General features: G+C 52.3%; 1 protein-coding gene across 8 annotated transcripts in view; it reads right to left on the bottom strand.

Annotated features, from left to right (window-relative positions):
- Window positions 1-4,846: 4,846 nt before the first annotated feature.
- MEF2A (myocyte enhancer factor 2A) overlaps window positions 4,847-21,989 on the bottom strand; it is a 103,675-nt gene continuing 86,532 nt past the window's right edge. For 6 of the 8 annotated variants that reach the window (XM_053658902.1, XM_053658897.1, XM_053658899.1 and 3 more), the window contains 5 exons: window positions 17,667-17,854; window positions 15,043-15,066; window positions 12,118-12,244; window positions 9,975-10,101; window positions 4,847-8,525 (listed from right to left, as the gene is read on the bottom strand). In XM_053658902.1, the coding sequence (XP_053514877.1) occupies window positions 8,162-8,525; window positions 9,975-10,101; window positions 12,118-12,244; window positions 15,043-15,066; window positions 17,667-17,854 (830 nt within the window). In that variant the 3' untranslated portion in view covers window positions 4,847-8,161. The remainder of the gene's footprint in view (window positions 8,526-9,974; window positions 10,102-12,117; window positions 12,245-15,042; window positions 15,067-17,666; window positions 17,855-21,989) is intronic. The other 2 variants (XM_037145931.2, XM_037145935.2) reach the window with 1 other exon arrangement.

Below are 21,989 nucleotides of genomic sequence, written 5' to 3'. Positions count from 1 at the left end.
CTCTTAGCCGTCGGTGTGCAAGTGCGCGTGTTGTTTGTGTTGTGTGATCGCGCTGTGGTTAGGGTTCTTTTCACTGCACGTGTGTAACTGTGCAAGCAGAGCTGTTGAAACTTAGGAACGCACAGCCATCATCACCTTACAGAATCCAACTTTCACTCTGTCTTTACTATTCCCGGGGAGTCTGGGGCTTTCTTCTCCCGTTTCCGTGGCATTTGTTAGCGTCCTTGTACTTTCCGTGAACTCCTTCCAGCGTGGAGGGGCTTGGTCCAGACCCACGAGCCTGGGCCGTTGTAGAGCAGGTGAAGGTGGGGGCAGGTGAAGGTGTAGAGCAGATGCTGTGTGAGGTGGGGGCGCCGAGGTTCCGGTTTCCGGTTCCGGTTCCCGGCTGGGGCTGACCCGCTGGCTCAGGCGAGGACAGTGCTCGCACCGTCCAACGTTCCCGCGTGGGCTTTCCCTCCGGGTGGTTGTCGACGGGGAGGCGTCGGAGTCCCTCGACGTTGTGAGGTTGTGCGCTTCCCTCCAGGTCTCTCGGTATCTGCTTAACCCAGCGAGGCCTTCCGACGCTGGGTGCGCACATGTTTAAGCCTCAGTGTTGTCCCAAAGCCCCGGGGCCCTCGTCTGAAGGTGGTTTTCCGCGGGCTGCGCCTCGAGCCCTGCCCCTCCCCGCGAGTGCGTGCGTGCGTGTGTGCGCGTGTGTGTGTGTGTGTGTCTCTCTCTCTCTCTCTCTCTCTCCGAGGAACATTTTTGCTCTGGGGCTCCCGGGAGGTTGATGTAAAGCATCTTACAGATGCATCGGTGTATTTGGTGCCAACAATTTAATGTGATCACGTGTCTCAGGGTCTCACTCTCCCCAGCCTCATGGCTCTTCTGACACCAGGCCCAGCTTTCAGTCGCGGTCCCACCAAGGACTGTTCTGAACCCCTTGTCTCTGCGTCTCTGGGCCAGTAGCTGGGGGCCCCCTCTCTCCGCCCCTTTGGTGGAGGCCCATGTCCCTGACCCTGTGCAACCCCTCGCCCTGTGTAGGCATCTGGGTGTGGGAAGAAGTGGCCTCTCCCAACTTAGTGGAATGATTTCGGGAAGGGGAGCCTTTGACCTGTGGCTAGGGGGACACGGGGCCATGTTGTGACCCTGAATCGGTGGCATTGGGCGTGTGGCAGCACTGGGTCCCAGGGGCGTGACGTCCCTTTGGTCCAGCCCCTCTGGTGTCCATCCCTGGCAAGCGGGCAGGGGTCCACGGTAGTCTCGGGGACTGTGGCTCCTGAGCTGTGTGTCCAGGAGCAGGAGCTGGACTGGGGGCCAGGGTCAGCAGCAGGGGCGGCCAGAACCCAGCTGTGGGGCCAGCTGCAGGGGCCCAGGTCGTGGTCCCCATTGCTTGCAGACACAGCTACGGTGCCAGGATCAGGGCAGGTGTCCAGGGCCACTCTGGGCTGCCTAGCAACGTGGAGGTGCCGGGTGTACACATGGCCTCTATGTGCCGGTCAGTGACAGGAGGCGGGACCTTCTCTCTTTCACCAGCAGCTGCTGGGGCCCTCGTGTGGCGAGTCCACCACCGTCCCCTCCGTGCGTGTGTAGCAGTGGGGTTGGCCCCACACCAGGGTGGGCGCCCTGCCTTTGCAGAGGGTATGAACTCCCCGACTCTGGTGGAGCAGGTGGGGCCCAGGTGTCTGACCCTGAAACAGCCAGGGAGACCTGGGGTGGCCGAGGCTGTGGGTCCGGCCCAGGCAGTGGTAGGGGGTGGGCGGGTGGATGGCAGGGAGGGACTGTGGCCCCGCTGGCACCAGGGGATGCGGACCCCTGCAGGCGGGCCTGGAGAGTCTGCACATGGGGGAGCCGTGGAGCTCCCTCCCCCCCCCCCCCTGGCAGGAGGATCCAAGAGCGCCCTCTGGGGGCGGGGGTGACACAGGCAAACCACAGTGGTCATCTCCCCGTGCTGTGTTCTCAGGCGTGCTCGTCTGCCGCGTTGCAGGGCCTCCCGGGGGGACCCCAGACGTCTCCTGGCCCGCCGTCCGTGGGTAGCTGTCCAGTGATCTTTGCGGGGAGCAGGGACGGGGAAGCTGGGGTCTCCCTGCCGCCTTCCCCCACCCTGAATTCCCGTTTCTTTATGCTGCCTGAACCGTGAAGGCTGGGCCTCCAGAACGTGTCCTTTCTGACCGCGGACAGACGGTCGGCCCTCCACCGCGGGGGTGCGCGGTCGGCCGTGAACCTGTGTTAGGTGCAGGCCTTCAGTGCGCTCTGCTGCGCGCAGTTCGCTGAGCGGTTTTGTCAGGAGGGGCTGGCACCTTCCGTCAGAGGCCTTTCTGCATTTACGGGGTCCTGTCATTCCTGCCCATCACTCGTCACAGCGGCGTGTAGCACCTTGTCCTTGAAACACTCCGGATCCCCAGGATAGATCGCACTTGCTCGTGGTGAATGGCTCTCGTGCGCCTTTGACCTTGGCTCACTAGTATCTTGAGAGTGTTTGTTTGCACCTGTAGTCGTGAGGGATGGCGGCCCGTGGTTCGTTTCTCACGCTGTCCTTGTCTGGCTTCGGTGCCGGGGCGATTGGCCCAGGCCCTGCAAAATGAGTGTGGGATTGTCCCCTCCTCGTCCTCTGGGACCGAGGGAGGCTTGCGGTTAGTTGTGCGGAAAACCTGACAGACCCCACCCACGGAGCCACTCGGCCCTCTTCCTGGGGACCGCCTGCTGGGGCTTGTTTCTTCACGGGTCAGCTTGCTGGGTTTTACTCTCAGGAGTCGCCCGCGGGGTCCAGGCTCCCCATTCGCCGAGGTCCTATAGCGATGCCATGTGGTCCCATGTGAGTTACAGCATCAGTTTGTCTTTCTCACTTCAGTTCTGATTTTTTACCTTGTGTGGTTTTAAGACATCTCAGTTCAATCTGTTTTTTAAAAAACTGGCTCTTAGTTTCATCGATCTTCTCTATTGTTTCTCTGATCTCTACTTCATTTATTTCTGCTCTGTACTGTGTTTTCTCTCCTTCTGCTAAGCCGGGCTTATCTGGTCCTCTTTTAGTTCCGTGGGTATGAGTGTAGGTCTGAGACTTCCCTGTGTTACGTTTCCATTTATCACTGCGGACCGACTTCCCCTGTAGGAACTGCTTCCCTAGCGCCCCCGTGTTCCGTGCCGTTTCCATTGTCATTGATTTCGGGGTGCTTCTTGATTTCCCTTTTCATTTCGTTGTTGAAGTGGCTGGTGCAGCACTGGGTCCAAAAGAGGACGGGGGTGGGGTGCACACTGCCAGGAAAGGCCCTGAAGTGGGGAGGGGCTTCCCACTGAGCAGGGGGTCCTGGCAGAGGGCGTTCTCCGTGGCCAAAGCTGAAATTATTCACGACACAAAGTGCCGATAGTACTAGACTATCGCCCCCAGAATTACGTGAGTGCCCGAGTCCATAACGAGGGCAGCAGCTGCCCCTGACACAGGTCCCACCACGACGACGCAGGGAGAGACGGGGACACCGCAGCAGGAGCTGCTGCAGTGAGTGGGCGAGAGCTGGAGGGGACACCTGTCGGTCACGGTCTGCACCAACTGCTCTCAGACCTCGGCCCCGGACCCCGTGCCGCCCCCGCACACACACTGCGTCTGTGCGTTCCTCCCCAAACAGCCAGCTCACTGCAGCCGAGGACCCGGGCGGACCCACACTGAGGGACCCTCTCCAGACCGCCCACCCGTCCAGTCGTCTTCCCGGGTGTCTTGTCTTTTCTAAGGCGAGACCAAGGAGCTGCTACAGAGAAATGACAACTACGTGCCACGTGGATCCTGTGATGGGCACAGACCTTGAGGGGAAATGGGGACATTCAGATGCTGTGTATTGTTAACACAGTAACACAGTGGCCATGTCGGCGTGAAGGCCTGTGGTTATGACGTGTTAACACTGGGGGTGACGGGTGTGTGGGAACTGTCATTTCTCCAACTTCTTCTGAAGTGAGTCGGACTTAAAGTGACACAGGCAGGCGGGTAAACGGTGAGACCCGCCGACGCAGCCGTTGAGTTCTCGTCCCGCAGCGCCGTCCGTCTGCTGTGGCCGTGCACACGCAGGCAGGCAGGTGGGGGTGTGTCTCGGCGGCCCAGATGTGCTCCCTTGGTGGACCAGGCCCTCTGGGCAGAGCTTGGCTCGGGGCCGCCTGCAAGCATGTGGCCACCCAGGGCACCCCTTCCCGGGGTGCTGGTGCCTCTGTGGAGCTGGGAAGAAGCACTGCTTCCCTCCAGTTCCACGCCCAGGGGTCCTGTGACCCCTCATGAGGCCCTGGATGGCACAGGCCAGAGCCACCCTCGGGCGCTGGCTCGGCCATCGCAGGGAGTAGGTATTAGATGGCTGCAGGTGCAACCGAGTATTTTTAGCCACAGCGCTCAGCCACCTTTCAGAAACCTCCCTTGGCCTCCCTCTAGGCAGAAAGTAACAGCGGCAGAGAAATGGAGCTTTTAATTTAATTGACTGCAAGAATCTGCTTAGCCAGGCTTTTAGAAGGCAAACTGGAGGAAGAGAACTTTCCACTGCACGTTTTTCCCACCTGTTGCTTTTAGAAATGAAACTCACTTGGGAGATGGGTCTTTGGCTGCCCCGGCTCAGCGCTGTGTGTGCACTTCCGGCAAAACAATTCCGCCACGAGCTTGAGAAACTCGAGCAGCAGCCGCCGCCGCTCACCTCCCCTGGCGCAACGCCGTGCGCGGGTCCTGCGTGCAGGGCCACGGGCCTCACAGCAGGGGCCGGGAGGGGAGGCTGGCGGGCACTGCGGCGGTCCCCTTGGTTGCGGTCCCCTTGGTTGCGTGTCGGGTGTCAGCGCGCGGAGGGCGTCTGTGGGCAGATGGGGTCAGGACAGGGGCTGGGGGCAAACATGACAGAGTCTGGGGTACACAGGAAAAGCCAGTCTGTCTTTACTGTAGTGAGTGCAGGATACAAAGAGTTTACAACAACCTCTAGCGTTTTCTTATCCATTTGATAAAAAGTTCACTATCATATTTATTGTATAATGAAGAAAAAACAACACGTCGGGGAGAAGTTGAGATGAACTCAGTTTCATCTCAGGGATGGCAACAAAGTCCAGCTTGTGCCGCCAAACGGTTTCACGTGGTCAAACCGCGTACAGCTTCTTGTGTGAACTGTTGACTACAAACATTTACCAAATACATAAATCTCTTTTAAAAAAGCCATTTTAAATATAGCAAAGCAGTGTCTTCTTGCACAGCAAAGTGAAGAAAGTTTCTACAGAGAAAGGAAAGTTTTACATTTGTAAAATCTTGTTCACATTCTAATAATCATCTAGCTTCTTATGATCCAATGCTAGGAGTTTCTGCTTCCCGATTTACTATGTATTTCTTGTGCGCATGATGGTTAATACGGAAAATGTGTGGATGCTGTCAGCTGTCCCTCTGGTTAAAGGAAATGGTGACACAGGTGGTTCCTTTCAGAACCAACCCGACTGAGTCGCTAACACAATGGAGTAATGGGGGCTCGCGGGGTGGAGTTTGGGGCGGGACCACCTGCAGGCCTCCGGGGGCCGCGTCCCTCCACCACCGTGGGGGGGGGGGGGAGCACGGCTCTCGGAAACCGGGCTGTAACCAGTGCAATTCACGCTAAGCTTTTTTTGTTTTTGTCTTTTAGTAATAAAATACTTCATCTGCATGGGTGCGTTTTTCTTGTGATGGTGTCATACAAAACACTTGAGTCTGGAAAGGTGAGAGATGGAGGTCCTAGGGAGCCTGTGCGTGCGTGGGGCGAGGTGCGGGCTGCCTGCCAGGTCCGTGTGCGGCGGGTCCCTGTGCGTGTGGGGAAGGGCTAACAGTCGAACACTCGGTTCCCGAGAACGGAGTCCATTGTTACTTGGTCTTTGTGATTGGAATACAAACTCCGAGCCTTGTGTAAGGTTATTTTAGAAAACAGTAGTTGTACTGATTAGAAACCTGCATAGAAAGAAAGACTACTGAGATACAGTCAGAAAAGCCATCTCTTAAGGCACACAAGAAAATAGACAGTAAAGGTGACGGTGTCCACTCCCATGCCAGTGGACAGCAGAAGGTCATGAATGTGCAGAAGCAACAACGGAAGGGTCACTGAACACTTTCAAAGCTGTGGGCGGGTGTGCGTGGTGAGGGTTGTCTTGGAAGTGCAGTGTCGGGAGACGGCCTTGCTCTGACTAAGGTGACCTATGAAGAAATGTGCCTGCGAGGAAGTGGTTCAGGAAGGTGGGGCATCTGAAAAGCGAGTGTCTGCGCTGTGAGCACCACAGGCTCCCGCCCATGCGCCACTCAGAACCTGCCTGATGATTTGTCACCAAGAGCATCTAAGCGAACCCCCAAAAGGGGTGCAATTTAGGGGGGGAAATGTAAGTACAAATTGTAGGTAGCTGCTCAATGTTAAGTGTAAAATATAAAATAGCAGCATTTCTAAACCCTCATTTTGAGTTTCTCAGGAAAAGTAGTACTTAAAAGTCTGTGGTAGAAGATCTACAGGACTTGGAACTTCACTTGCGGCACAAGCGCAGAACAGGGGCGGACCCACTGTCCCCTGTGAGCGTAAGGCCTTGGTTGGGATGGGAGCTGAGGGCGTGGTCCCCTCCCCCGAAGCATCCTGTCCCCACTGCAGGACCCCCCCTCGGAGGCGGGGAGAAAGGTCCCCGCCCTCGAGGGCTCCCCGATGGTGCACCACCCGGAGAACCTTTGTGCTCCTCTCGTTGGCCGCCTGCTCTGGGGCCTCCTCCCAGAAGGCGAGTTTGCGGTGGTGCCTCACAGAGCCTGTTACAACACACTGGGCACTTCTGCAGCATGAACTTAACACCACGGTTGTTTTTGTTTTTTTTTTTTGCCACTTTGCTATTTATGCACACATATAAAATATATAATGATGCTCAACCCATACAGCACAAAGGTTACAAGGCAACACCACACACTCACCACCAGTGAGGGACCGTACACAACACCCGGAAGGACTGGGCTAATAATGAAAATCCAAAGTACAGTATATTTAACAAAATAGTAAATATCGAACAGTGAATACTCTACTCAACAGGGATCTCGCCTCCCCCCAAATTGGCGGCAAATCCACAAAAATATACTTTTTAATCTGGTGACCATACAATACATAGGTACTTACATCAAAGGTGATAATATATTTAAGATGCTATTTACAGAACGTTTGGCTCAACTTTTAATTTATATATAGAATAGTAAGTGTTCATGGCTTTTTCTTTCCAAGGTTCTGCTTGCAAGGTATTTTTTCCCTCTTAGAATAAAACTAAAAAGTTAAAACAAGATAAAGCTAGTCTCTTAAAAAAAAGTTAAAACATACAGCTTTGGCTTATATAAATAATTCATAGCAGAATGTTTCAAAAGTAGTGAATATAATTTTATATATAGTCATCAATTCATAAGGGTGTTTTTCTTTCATATAAAATATACATGAGCTAAAATCAGTTTTTTTAAAGATATGAATGTAAAAAGAAACTTCTGACATATCCCAATTATAACTTAATATATTAATTTATTTTGTTAATGCTCTACATTTCTAGGCTAGTATTTTCTGAAGATCTCATGCGTGTTTTCTATTCTCTCTCTTATTAGCTAAAGATCACTTCTTTGACCCGATACATCTTTGCACGTGCAAAACAGTTACGTGTGGGGCTTTTTTGTTTTTTTTTACTACCGACAGCCCTTTGCCATGCACCCCTTTGCAAAAGAGACCCATGCCGGGTTGGGTGGTTAATACAGAGGACATCCTATGTACAGTATTGCTTTCTCGGTTCCTGCTGTTCTACCGCTCTGCTCTACAAAGCACTTCTCCGCAGTACTACAGTCACCGCAGTCACACACGAGGGGGCCCTCGGGGCCTCCGCAAGCTAGTGTGGGAGGGTCACCTACGGCACACGTCTCTGCACACACCGGGTCTCTGGCGACCACGGGGTCCAGGGAGACGCCGCACTAGACTCCGCCTACAGGGTGCCCGCTCTGCCGGGACGCGCGTCTGCAGGTCGACAGGAGTTGCAGGTCAGTGCCTGATTCTGCATATGCAACACACACCCACGCACACACTCACACCCACATACATACATACGTGAAGGGTAGATATGTATGTATGTACATATAAATATATTTACCTCACGTCCTCACCAACCCCCTTAGCTACGTCGGGCAGTTCACTGCAGTCACAGTACAGACCGCCGCCCGGCGGCCTTAGGTCACCCAGGCGTCCATCCGCATGCGCTTCACAGAAGGGCTCTCTCTGTCCTCGGCGTTCGGGGGCCGGCTGAGCACGATGGGGGAGTGGAAGTCCCCTCGCGGGTCCTCCCGGTCGCTGCCGTCGTAGGAGCTGCTGGAGCTGCTCAGGCTGTCCGCGGGCGAGCGCCCCACATCCTGCCTGGGCTGGGGCGCTTGTGATGGCGGCGGCGGTGGTGGCGGCGGCTGCTGTGGCTGCTGCTGCTGGAAGCCTGACGGGGTCATTCGATCCCGGGGAGGTGATATCGGCTCGGACTTGATGTTGATGTTCTGGTTGGTGTTGATGGACAAATTGGAACCCTGAGATAACTGCCCTCCAGAACTGCAGGGAGAAGAAAGAGACGTGGGACGGCTTGTGGGCGCACCTGCACGGTAAGGACAGGGCGGGTCGCTGGACGGAGGGGAGCCCTGTCTGAGACCGCGCCTGGCTCCCCGGCGCTGGCTTTGGCTTTGGCTTTGGCCGTCCCCTTCAGTGCTTGGCCTCAAAAGAAATCACATCTCCCTGGCAGGGAAAAACCCCAAAACGGTCCCGTCAAGACCTTCTGGGGCCGGTCCTGTTTGCACCGTGGCCCTTCTGTAGCTGGAGCACCCAGCACGGGGCCGGGGCCGTGCGTTAGCTGAGCCCTGGGGGAGCCATCGGCAGCCTGACTCCCGTGTCCCCCCCTTCCTCCGCAGCTGGGTCTCGCTTGGCTGTGGGAGGCAGGACACCTCTGCTCACAGCAACTCCAGAAGTCAGCCGTGTCACCCCATTTCCAGAGAGGCGGCAGTGGCAGAAAGGTAAGCAACTTGCTCAGAGCAGGGCTGGAGGGTGTACACGGCTTTTCCCGGCTCTAAGCACCACGCCAAGCCCCCGCCTGCACCAGGGACATTTGTAGGGCGTTCGTTCGGGAGGCAAAGGGTTTGCTGCCACACAGCCCTTGGGGGACTCTCGCGTAGGAGGAGGGGCGCCCTGAGCCCTCAGAGGCCCCTCTTCTGGAACACTATGGGCCACCTGCTCCATGAGCCTGCTGCTCTCCCGGGCACCACTGGACGCCCTGCTCACTCACAAGGCAGGCAAAAGCAGCTCACAGTAGTTCGTGTGGGAAATAATTCAGTAATAAATATGAGAATAAATTGTTTTGTGTGCTCACAACTGTGAACCTACTTTTGCCCACCCTGTCGATCCCCACACCCAGCCCGAGAGCTGTGTCCTCTGGTGCCAGCTCCCCAGTGAGGACAGACGTGCGGTGGGCTGGGATCTGCCACAGGACCCCCGTGGGCAGGGAGAGGACAAAAGGCACAGCTCGCCATCCTGCCTGTCTGCTGATGGAGACGCGGGTGCACCCAAATACCTGTCACCTGGCTCCACTCAAACTGCACGGCCGGACACGGGTTGGGAAGCCGAGGTGGGAGCAGGAGGCTCAGTTGTGGCGGGATTGGTGGGCGGGGTGCCCAGTGTCCCCTGCGCCCCCTCAGTGTGCCTGTGGGGAACCCTACTCCCTGAATCTCCTTTAAGGAAGGCCTCCTGTGCTCAGTACCCAAGCTGTTAAATGAGAGCCACGTAAACAAAGTTCTCTCCAAATACTCGGGCCACCAAAACACTGCCGAACCGAAAGGGTGGCGGCCCATGGAGCAGGTGGGGGACAGGCCGCAGGCCGGAAGAGGGGACAGCACAGCAGCCCCGCTGCCCCCTCACTCCTGCTTGGGGCTCTGAGGACTGTCCCGCAGCGTCTCTGTGCGGGGGTCCCCCGGGGCACGCGGGGGAGATGCAGGGAGGCCTCCGGTTACTCACACCAAAGAGCTGAGGGCAGCCTGTCCCAAATGGTGCTGCTGCCAGGCCGACACCTGCCCCAGGGACAGCATGCCCGGGGAGCCGAAGCCCTGCAGGGCCGACAGGTCCGCGCTCGCCAGCGAGTAATCTGCAAGAGAGGGAGGCGTGCCAGGCTCAGGGTCCGCTCTTCACGGAGCAGCGTCCCAGGCTGAGAAGCCAGGGCCTGCCCAACCTGGAACCGCAGACCGCAGGGCCTAAATTCCACAGAGGACTTCCTCTTGGGAGGTTTATGGACTTAGCTGTATTTGATTGTCTGTGATTATTTCAATAAACTAAGTTGCAATTTTGTACTAAATATCGTTTGTTATTTCTCATTCCAGACTGGTCTATAATGCCGAGGCTGTGCTGCAAAGCTGCTGTTCCACACACCACACTCACTGCCACCTCCGGGAGCGCGTGCACGCACGGGACGCCCAACTGCAAGCAAACTGCTTTCACGCCGCAAAAAGAGCTGGGTTACAAAAGGACAGCACAGGCTGTGTTCTGCGGCTGCTTCAGCCACAGCCACTTCATCCGGAACGTGGGACGCACGCCCACCACTCACGGGGGGGGGGGGGGGGGCTCTCCGGGCTCCTTGTCAACACTCGCCTCTCCCATCCAGTCCCAGAGGGAGGCGGCGAAACTCAGCTTCTCATGGCTCGAGAGCGATGTTCAATGAAGTTGCTCTTCCAGTGAATCAACATCGTTTTAAAAAGCAACTGAATTTTTCACAGAACTAGGAAACCCAACGGTGCACAGGGAGGGAACCACAGCAGACCCTGAACAAGCACAGCAGCCCTAAGAGGACAAGGCTGGGGTTTGCCCTGCGTGACCCAAACTACTCTCCGAGGCTGTGAGCACACAGGGCGGCACCGGCGTAAAGACGCGCACACACACCCCCGACCCCACGCCTCTGTGGCCAGTGCACGTTTGACTGAGGCGGCAAGAACACACTGTGCGGTAACGGCAGTCTCTACCATCAATGGTTCTGGAAAACCCAACAGATACGTGCAAAAACAAAGGAAGGGACAAACCAGACCACCGGTGACCTTATATCCGAGAATAGACTGACCATGGATGAGAGACTTAAACGTCACCTCGGGACTCGGATGGGACCTGGCGCCGCCCTGCAGGGGTGAGGGAGGATGGGCTGGCGGAGCGCCGGGCGCCCGGAGACAGCGCCCAGGTGGAGGAGCTCACGCTTTCCTCCCGACTTGAGGCTCATGGATTTGGGCATTTTTTCATGCCGACTGTAAGAGAACATCATCATTTCATCTAACAGACGTCTGTTTTCAACCAAACCTTTTAAAACAAACGAATGGTTTGTTTTAAAAGAACAACTTGGAATCAAAGCGCCAAACACGTGCACGGCTCCGCGGCCCCCAGGGAGCTCCACGGTTTGGAAGCACCGCGATCAAGCACTTACCCTCCAGTGCAAAACAAGATGATCTTTATTACCACCTACTCACAAGAAGCATAAAGAACAAAACCCTGCTTTTCGGCATCTGAACAATTAGTCCAGGCACGATTTCACTGTGTCCCTCTCCGTCCATTGACGCGTTGGGAGTCCGGCCCGGCCGGTGAGAAGGGGACCCGCACGTGAGTCCGCCAGGCCCCAGCGCGGCCCATCTAAAGACAACCTGCCGCGCCCGGGGTCCTCCTCTTCAGCCCACTAAGCCAAAAGCAGACCCCACCCAGGGGTGGGCACTGACCAGCCAGCTCTGCGGACAAACGAGAAAGGTCCGGTTCTGTCCCTGAGACTCGAACCACAGACACCACACCGGTGGTTACACGGAGGCGCCGCCCAGTGAGGAGACGGAACTGTCTCACTGCCCAGCCTGCAGGAGGGAGACAGTGCGAGGAGAAAGGGCCAGCAGCGGCTGTCCCCTCCTCGGCGGCGGCGGCACGCCAGAATCCTGGGGACAGCTGCAGGGCAGTGAGAGTGCCTGCTGGGAAACCTGTGACCGGCGTGTTTCCTGTAATGTCCTCAGGGCTGGCGGGCACGTCTTTCAATACAGCAAACGTGAGTCCGGAACACTGGAAGCAGTGCATCCCAATGCACACTTTAAAGGCACACCAGGACCACAGAGCAGAAGGAAAGCCAGGAGGGGCGGGGCCGGCTTACCAGTGTTGTAGGCGGTCGGCATGGCCGAGTACACGAGCCCCTGCGGAGGCAGGCTGGGCGTCGCCACGGACACGACCGGGGTGGCCAGGGGCTGCGCGGCTTGAGAACTGCTTATCCTTTGGGGGTTCTGCGAGAGGAGAAAAGAGGGACACGTGCTGCTGGGCGAGTATTTATGTTCAGACTTCACGTTTTAAAAATAGCATTCGATCTGAAAGTGACATTTTTCACGGTTTTATGATATGTCATTTCCTGAAGCAGTGCTGACATGAAAACCTTAAAAATAAATACTAATGGGAATCACTAAATATTGAATTTTAAGGGACATGTTTTCACGGTAATCATTCACTTCCTCCTTTTTCATGCAGCATTTACTGATGTCAGAGGCCCACCCGCGGCACAGAACCTGCGTGGCGAGGGGCAGCTCCTCTCTGGGGGGCGTCGGCGGGGCCTCAGAGCCACTGCAGGCAGGGCTGGGCTGCCAACACGGACTCCCTGCAGGTTCAAGTGCCCGAAGGCCGCAGTCATTAGTCTATAAAGAAATTCTAAGTCCTTGAGTGTAAAGCTCAAAACTACTTTTAAGTCACGGCTTACTGAGGGGCAGCTTGCCTCTGTCTGGGCTCCCTTCCAGTCTGCAGCTGGGCACGTGTGTAGAGAGACTGTTTTAGGGCAGGCTCAGGTTCACAGGGGAATGGAGGGGAAGGTGCGGAGATCCCCGTGCCCCCCCAAACCGCACAGCCTCCACATCAGACCGGTTTCTAACAGTCCTGTGTTTGGGCCTGCGTCGCGTCAGTGCCCGGCTCTCCTGCCGGAAGGGCCGCTGGAGAACGTGCGTGCCACAGGCTTGCAGACCGACTCCGCCTGCTAGTGTCCTGCCTGCCCTGGGAGCGAGTGAATCAAGTCCGCTATGAATAATCGAGACCGACTAAGACAGTGGCTGCCCCGTGTCAGAGTGTGATGGCGCAGCCTCTCACCACACCGGCCGGCGGGACCACTCCCCAAAACCAAGGGCCAGTGAAGCAGAGCGCAGGCCCTGTTCTGTGGGCCGTGCACACAAAGCCGAAACACAGCCCTAGGGTCCTGTTCTGAACCAACAGGAGTGCGGTTCAGCCTCAGCCCCCCTGAGGTCGAGAAGAATCCCAGTGACTCAGGTTCCTGGCCACGTCTTCCAGGAGGAAGGCCCTAGAGCTACATGCCTGGACACTGACTACGTAGTAAGGGTCCAGAGCTCAGTTTCTTTCTTTTTAGTTTGCATTTTCTATACAGTCTTCACTGAGTGTTAAAAAGACCTTTCACTATGTGGCTGGACCGCCCAGGACTTTGTCCCAGATGCACCGTGGTGCCAGGACCCTCCCTCACCTCCCATTTGTCTGTCAGGCGGGAAGGCGGTGACCTCGGGCAGCCTGCAGAGCTGCTGGGAACCTCGGGAGGGAACTGCGCACCGCACGAGTGCGGCAGGGCCTTACTGCCCCCCAAACACTTGGGCCCAGGGTTCCCACAAAACTGGTGGAAAAGCACCAACGTCTCTCTTCCTTCGGACCCACAGCTAGTGCCCTAGAGTGGCCATAGGCCGCACTGTCCTGGGGAGCGAGGCGTCTGGGGACTCTGTGGCCCGACTCCCACAGGAGTCTTCAGTGTGGGCTTCGGGGCACCCGGCCCTCCTCGCCGAGGGCCAGAGCCACCCACGAGTGTACCCCAGAGTTCAAACCAGCATGAACAGCTTTCTAAATTATAACACCTGGTGCTGGGTGCTGAGATTTAGCAGAGTGAGTGACTTCTGAACCACTAGGGGGCAATATATTGCCAGATAATTCACAAGGCAGCCTTCACAACTTCTAATATGAATTATTTTCTCTCGAATTGTAAACCAACAATTTGGTAATGTTATTGTATCATTAAGTATTTTCCCAAAAAGCAGTCCAAATCTGCACGTGATATAACCCAGTACTACATGACAGCCAACTAGTACATTTTAACCAACATGAAACCACATCCAAAACCGTGGGAGTGAGCACTAATTTAAATACAGGATGAGCTCGCTCTTACTTTAAGAACACAGCAGTCTTATTTAGAAAGAAACACACCGTGCACAACACGCCCGCATGCAGGTACACGTCCACGAGACACGCCCCTCCCCCATGCTTCCATGCACCCGAGCCCTGCCTGCTGCAGCCTGAACTCGGGCCAGTGCTTATCCCCTGAAGGGCTCTCATCAGAGCTGACTCTGAATTCATTCGCTCACGTCTGTGAGGCCTGAGTCTCAGTTCCCGAAGAAAAAACAGATCAACTGAAAGTTATTTTTAGCCAAACTTACTTTCTAGAAGGAAAGCAAATAGAAATCATTTGTTTGGGGGGGGAGGTATTAATAGCTACTTTTGAAGATGGAGTATCTTCTGATAAAAAGTAGTAAATTTGTGCACAATTGCAGACACTCCCTCGGTGAACAGGGAACTCCTTTGTGGCTCAGAGCCTTTCCTGCAGCATGAGATAATCCCAACTCTGTGAAAAAGGTGACCTCACCAAAAATGATGTAATCATTTCGAAAGGAAGAGAAATAACACAAGACCATGTGTTACAATCTGAGGAACTTTGAAGGTGAAGTCATTTTCTAAAAATATGTTAATAATTTGGGGAGCTATATAAGGTATTTTGCATCTGTAAGAAAATCTTTAACAAGGGTCTTGTGACCATGGACAGCTATTGTCTGAAAGCCTCATTCCAATAAAATGGATCAAGATAATCAGGAATAGAAAATCTCAGCACTGTATATTACCAGTGGATTGGTTTAGTTATTCAAAGTGTTTGGACAGTGTTTAGTCTCAAGAAAAAAATCTGTGATAAGGGAACACTGGTTAGGTAAAAACGTGTAGGGGAATTAGTACTTTCTACACCTTTTCCAACTCCCTTCGAGCAGAAACCCACACTCACCAACTCCAATTCCTCTTCCTCCGACTGCGCTCAGAACACAAGAGGGATGAGAGAGTTACTAAGACTGTTGGCATTCAACAAGAAAGTATTTCTTTACGAAAACATGTTATTTGGACACTAGCAGTTGCTGGAAATTCTAAACAGGTCATTATATATGCAACAAATACAAACATTAATTATTTATTGTCTCTTGCAGCGGATTTTGAAAGCCCGGGAAGACTCTGACAGTGTCTAGGACCAGGGTTTACAGACGTGCCTCCCGACTTTCCCCACTGGCTGCACCCCTGCCACACGAGCCGCCGCACTGAACGGGCCGGTCACGGGCTGGTCTGCCTCCTTGTCCTTGAGAAGACTGCTGCCACCCAGCCTGACACCTCAGCCCTCTCAGCCTGGCCCCACATCTCCTTTGTCTCGTGTCAGAGTCTCTGCTTCTTGGGAAGAAGCTATTTTCTCTCACTCCCACAGCAGTTAGCACAGTGTTAGGGAAGTACAAGAGCTCAAACATTGGTTAATAGGTAGAGCAATTTTACACAACACAGATTTACATGTGTCTATCACTTGCAAATACTGTTTTGCTATGAATAAAGTAACTGCCACAGAGAAACCCCCAATGGGAAGAACAGGAGGCTGCAGGAGGAGGGGCCTGAGAATCAGGTACAGGAAGGAGAGGACAGGACCCTGTTTGCTCTTTGTCTCTTACACACCTAGAAAATGTACTTGAGAAACCACTGACTGACTAGCTTTTCCTACTTTACTTCGGTTTCTCTGTCAGCCTGTGAAAGGTGTCTCTTCATAGGCATCTCTGATACATTAAGCCTCAATCTGAAAGCAGGTTTATCTGCAAAGAAATGGCATAAAATAGGAGGGAGGCCGTTATTTGCTGTGTGGGTGAAAAACATGGTTGGCCAACAACTGTCTCACTCGTGGGTAGAATGCACCTCATCTCGAGTTACGGGACAGTCACATGCTTGCAGCTCCGGGACCCCCACCAAAACGCGAGGGCGCATGTGTGTACCCCTCACTGCGCCCTGCAGGGGGTATCGGTGGAGGTGGTGTGTGGTCAATTTTGGGTATTGCCTGGAGATGCTTCATGGCCTGTGCTTTAAAAAACCGGAGATGACCTTGACCAGTTGCTGAATGCCAGGATGCAGTCTGCCTGGACATTCGGCTGTTTACCGGTAGTTCTCATGAATGTGGCTAAGCTAGCGCTCCTTTTCCACTTCCCCGGGGCCCTCAGGGTGCCAGGGTCACTGCCTACACCCTCACAGATTAGCAGAATTTCTGTCCCACAGAGAGAGTGGGGAGAGGGATCCGGGCCAACCTCCCTGCCCCCCAAGAGGGCCTGTTTGAGCACACCCCCCACACGGGGGTCTGGGAGCGCCCCCGCGTGGCCCCGGCCTGGCCACGGAACACCTGGCCTCCAAGCACTCCGCAGCCCCCTTGTGGAAGTCTTCTGCCTCGCCTTCCTGGTCCGCCTTCCTGGTCCAGGAAAATCAGCATGTGCTGCCCCCTCCCCAGGGGGAGTCTGGGCCAGTCAGCTGCCCTGACGCGTTGTAAGCACTACAACGTGCTCAAGGAGCACTGAACTTTTTCTCTGTCCAGATGTTTTCATGGAAAGGCTGGGAGGGACACGGTTTCCAGCCTTCTGGATTTCTGAATGAGAAAATGCTTGTTTGTTGAGCTAAAAAGGTTGGTTCTGGTCTCTTCTGTGCTATGTTGGGGAAGCACTGACGTCTCCCTCACTCAGTGCGTGTGAAGATGCTGGGCGTCTCTAAAGCAGTGCAGACGTGGAGTCACTATCTAAAGCCCGAAAGCGTGGCTTTCACTTGCAAAAACTCCAATGTCGAGTTCCAGCAGCTACTTAGCAGAAGGAACCACCTGCAGGCACGTCGCACTGCAGGTCAGCAGCTGGACCACTGCCACACTCACTGTTGGTGTAAAACTCACACGTATATTCTAGTTATTTTTCCTACAAGAGACTAGGGGGTAAAACATACTCTTCTCTGCTTACAGACACAGGGCTCAAAAGTGAATGAGGCTGGGACCGTAAAGACACAGTCAAGGTCTGGACGGGGAGACCGGTCCTCTAGAGACTTAAGGGGGAAGGCTGTTTGAAAAGGAATAAATAGAACCTATTTGGAGAAGAGCTCATTCAGGTTTTCATGCATTCTTCCCTAGTCTGCAGCAGTGTTCGTTGGTATGTAGACTTTCCTAACAAATTATTAACACAGCATTTCTGCACAGAAGGGCACAGGCCATAGGTCACTGGAAGTGTGCACAGCACAGAGAAAAGATTTCAGTCGGGTTTAACTGATTAGTTCAGGGATGAGACCTCTAAGTAAAGACCCCAGCCTGGTAAAATTAAAATCACCCTCAAAACTAACCTCTCCATATTTAGCTTTCATTTTAAATAACCATTAAGCAGATTAATTTATTTTCCATTTCTCCATCATCTGTTTTCTGTGTATTTAAAATAGACTTGTTTCTTCAAATGCTAATTTCAAATAGAAGCCATCATTAGGAAAAAGCCTAGATTCTACGGCAGTACGGAACATTCGGAAAGAAAATACAGACTGTGCAGAAAACGCACGTCTGTGAGGCGCGCACTGAGCAGGCTGACGTACCAGAGGCGGCATCATGCCCTTGCTGGACGGGGGGATGACGACGCGGAGGTCTGGTTTCCGGCTGTTCATGGCCAGGCTGCCACCGCCCGGAGGAGGCGGCGACTTTGTGGGCATGACTTTGCCCACGCTATTTGCACCAGTAGTTCCAATCAGATTTGGAGAACCTCTTGAGTTTACGAATCCATTCCCTGGAAAAAAAAAAGAAATATTGCTCATTAACATAAAAAGAATCATTCAAATATTTGGGTAAGAATATGAAGCAAATTTTCCCCAGTTCTGATTCCAAATGAATTTTGTAAGAAAACTCATTAGTAGCTAAATCATGTACCTCCAACTATTTAAAAAATGAGCAACGAAAGTTAACCAAAGTCCGAAATGCCTATAAAGCTTAAGTTTAAGGCCACGTGTGTTCAGCCTCACTGCTGGGACCTGCTGAGGCGGCGCTGGAATCAGGAGACGCGTTTCCGATGCAGCATCTCCTAGCGGGGCCGTAGCAGTGCAGGCGTCACGGGAACGCGCCTGAGACCAGCCTGGTCACCCCCCGTGACAGCGAGGCTCCCTACCAGATGCCGAGCGTGGGGCGAGCTACCGCCGGTCCACCGGGTACTTCCTCCGAGCTGCAGCTCTGCCTCCTGTCTCTTCAGCTGGCATGAGGGTCTTCACTAAGTATCTCGGCTGTATCCAACTTTAATCCCCCCATTTCTGCTTCTTAACTTTCTCTACCAGAAATGCCTCTCTCAGAGAAAATGAGGAAATAGGCACACTGTGGTGTGTGCCCCATACACGGGTGCCCATTGAGAAAGGAAATAAATGTAAGACAGCATCCCTGTGTCCATGGATACTGCGGTCACTGCAGTCACGTGCCACAGCCCTGTGGCTTGGATGGGGCTGACGCCACATCAGTCACCCTCGCCCCACACTGGCTCGGGGGCCAGCACTGACTCAGGCCAGCCCGTGCGTAAACAGCACGTGCCCTCACCACAGCGATGGGATCACGGGCACCCCCCGCCGGGAGCCTAGGTGAAGAAGTTGTTCCACAGGGGTGAGGGGAGCCTCTGTATTCCTCTACAAATGACCGAGGAAGGATTTTATTCTCAAGCTACTGTGACACTCAGAAGAAAGGCAGACTGAAGGGCGGGCTGACAGAAAGGCAAACTGGGACTAAAAGACAGAGCCCGCCACTCTCGTGGTCTGTGCGACTCCGGTCTTTACCATTGCACGTTGGTGAGGAAGTGCCCCGTGTTATTTCAGCTTAATTCAGATGGTTTTGTTAGTTTCAAGGGATGGTATTCTGGTGCAAATAGTGACCATTCACCAGTTTATAATTCAGTCAGAGAGGTCATGCCACAAATTTTTTAAAGGTCAGGGAACAAGTATACCATAAAATGTCATTTATAAAACAGAGGCTACTATGCTATTTTAATTTCTAAGTAAATCACAAACAAAGCAGGAAAAAAAGACAAAATTAATAGATACTTAAAATATTTGGTGAAAATTTAATTACTAAACCCAAGATACAGTGTTAACTGCCTATAAAAAGATACAGCATAGGTCAGTATTGTTGCATATTTTTAAAATAAATCACCAACTATAATAAAAAACATAAGAAACTAAGTTAACTGTGTGTATGGTGTGTTTCTGGCAGCAGAAACTTCACGCCCTGAACACTGCACTATTCTTTCTATTTTGAAGAGTTCCTATGTCTGTCTGCTACCACACATAGATGTTAATTTAAGAACATTAAATAAAAGAATAGATTTACTGGCTAAAGAATTCCATCCCTGCTCTGGCTGGTATAGCTCAGTGGATTGAGCGTGGGCCTGCAAACCAGACATTAGCGGTTCGATTCCCAGTCAGGGCACATGCCTGGGTTGCACGCCGGTTCCCTGCAGGCCAGTTCCTAGCAGGGGACGCAAGAAAGGCAACCATACATTGATATTTCTCCTCCTTTCTCCTTCCCTTCCCCTCTAAAGATAAATCAATAAAATCTTAAAAAAAAAAGAATTCCATTCCTAACACAGGGATCGTACCTCCATGTGGTAAAGGCCATATATGATAAACCCATAGCTAACACCAAACTCAGTGGGGAAAAACTACTAGCATTCCCCTTAAGACCAGGAACAAGACAGGGATGCCCGCTTTCACCACTTCTGTGAGACTCGGCACTGGGCGGCCTAGCACGCGGATCAGATAGGAAGAAGAGGTGAAAGGCGTCTAAGTTGGAAAGGAGGAAGGAAAATTTTCCTTATTTGCAGATGACACAATAGTGTACATAGAGGACCCTAAAAATTCCACACACAAAAAAAATCAGTGAAGTAGCAGGATACAAAATAAATATTCAGAAATTAGTTGCATTTTTTACACCAATAATATGAACTATCAGAAAGGGAAACTAAGAGAACAATTATATTTGCCCTGGCTGGCACGGCTCAGTGGACTGAGCCCCAGCTTGCGAACCAGAGGGTTTGATGGTTCGTTTCCCAGTCAGGGCACATGCCTGGGTTGCAGGCCAGGTCCCCAGTATGGGGGTGCTGAAGAGGCAACCACACCTTGATGTTTCTCTCCTTCTCTCCCTCCATTCTCCTCTCTCTAAATATCAAATAAAATCCTTATCAATAAATAAAATCTAAGTGGGCAGCGACCAGAGGGCAGAGGGAAGGGAACTTAAGGGGAAAAAGGGGGAGGGATTTTGAGGAACAAGTATGAAAGACACAGAGATGAGGACTGGGGGGGGGGGGGGGGAATGGGGGGGGGGGGGAGACCGGGCAGGGGGGGGGGAGAGAAAAAAAATGTGTACTTGAAAAGTAACTAAATAAAATTTAATATAAAAATAAATAAATAAATAAATAAATAAATCTTTATATTTTCTAAATATAAAGTTAAAAAAAAAGCTTAAAATATTACATTTACAATTGCATCAGAAAAATGCCTAGGAATAAACTCAACCAAGGAGGTAAAAGATCTGTGCTTGAAACACTGTAAGACACTGAAGAAAGAAAATGAAGACACGAATGAAAGCATATACTATGCTCATCAACAGAAAAAACCAACATCATTAACATCTTCATACCCCCCCAGAGTGATCAATGCAATTCTTATCAAAATGCCAATTGTGTGTTTCACCAACTAAACAAATAATCCAAAAATGTGTATGTAACCACAAGAGACCACAAACAGCCACAGCATCTTGAGAATGAAGAACAAAGGCAGAGCTATCACACTACCTGATATCAAACTATGTTACGAGGCTACAGAAATCAAAACAGCATGATACTGGCATAAAAGTAGACACAAAGATCAACAGATCAGAATAGAGAGTCCAGAAAAAAATCCACATTTACATGGTTCATTAATCTATGACAAAGGAGACAAGAATACACAATGGAGTAAAGACAGTCCATTCACTAAATGATGCTGGGAAAATTGGACAGATACATGCAATAAAAAAAATACAAAGAAACTAGACCACATTCTTACACAGTATGCCAGAATAAACTCAAAATGGATTGAGGACTGAATCATAAGACCCCAAACCATAAAACTCCTGGGAAAAAGACAGTAAAGTCCCTGACGTTTCTGTTAACATTTTTTTCTGATGTATCTCCTTGGGCAAGGGAAACAGAAGAAAAAGAATAAACAAACAGGACTACATAAAACTAAAAAAAAGGTTTTGCACAGCAAAAGAAACCATCAATGAAATGAAAAGACAAACTGCTGAAGGAGAGAAGGTATTCATCAGTGATACATCCAATAAGGGTTAGTATCTAAAATTTATAAAGAACTCATACAACTCAACACCAAAGAAGCAAACAATCCAAGGAAAAGTGGGCGGAGGGCCTGACTAGACGCCTGTCCAAAGAGCACACACGGACGGCCAAGGGACATAGGAAAAGATGTTCTCATCACTGTCAGAGATGCAAATCAAAACCACAATGAGGTATCACCTCACACTTGTCAGAATGGCTATCATCAAATCAAAACAAAAGGTGTGGGGGACAATGTAGGGAAAAGGGAATCCTAGTGCCCTGCTGGTGGGATTGCAGACTGGTGCAGCCACTGTGGAAACCAGTATGGAGGGTCCTCGAAAAATGAAAAATGGAGCTGCCTATGACTCAGTGATTGCACTTCTGGGTGTACACTCCGAGAAACCCCAAACACTAATTCACAAAAGACTATACACACCCCCGCGTTCACTGCAGTGTTTTTAATGACAGCCGAGATAACAGAAGCAACCCAAGTGCCCATCAACAGACGAATGGATAAAAAAGTGGTGGTACATGTATACAATACAATGGAATATTACTCCGACATTAAAAAGAATGG

The sequence above is a fragment of the Artibeus jamaicensis genome, unplaced genomic scaffold (genome assembly GCF_021234435.1).
Source record: "Artibeus jamaicensis isolate MK-2021 breed Jamaican fruit bat unplaced genomic scaffold, CSHL_Jam_final scaffold_612, whole genome shotgun sequence".
Taxonomy (NCBI): Eukaryota; Metazoa; Chordata; class Mammalia; order Chiroptera; family Phyllostomidae; genus Artibeus; species Artibeus jamaicensis.
The sequence above is the reverse complement of the archived record's forward strand: the minus strand, read 5'-3'. Positions and strand labels throughout refer to the sequence as shown.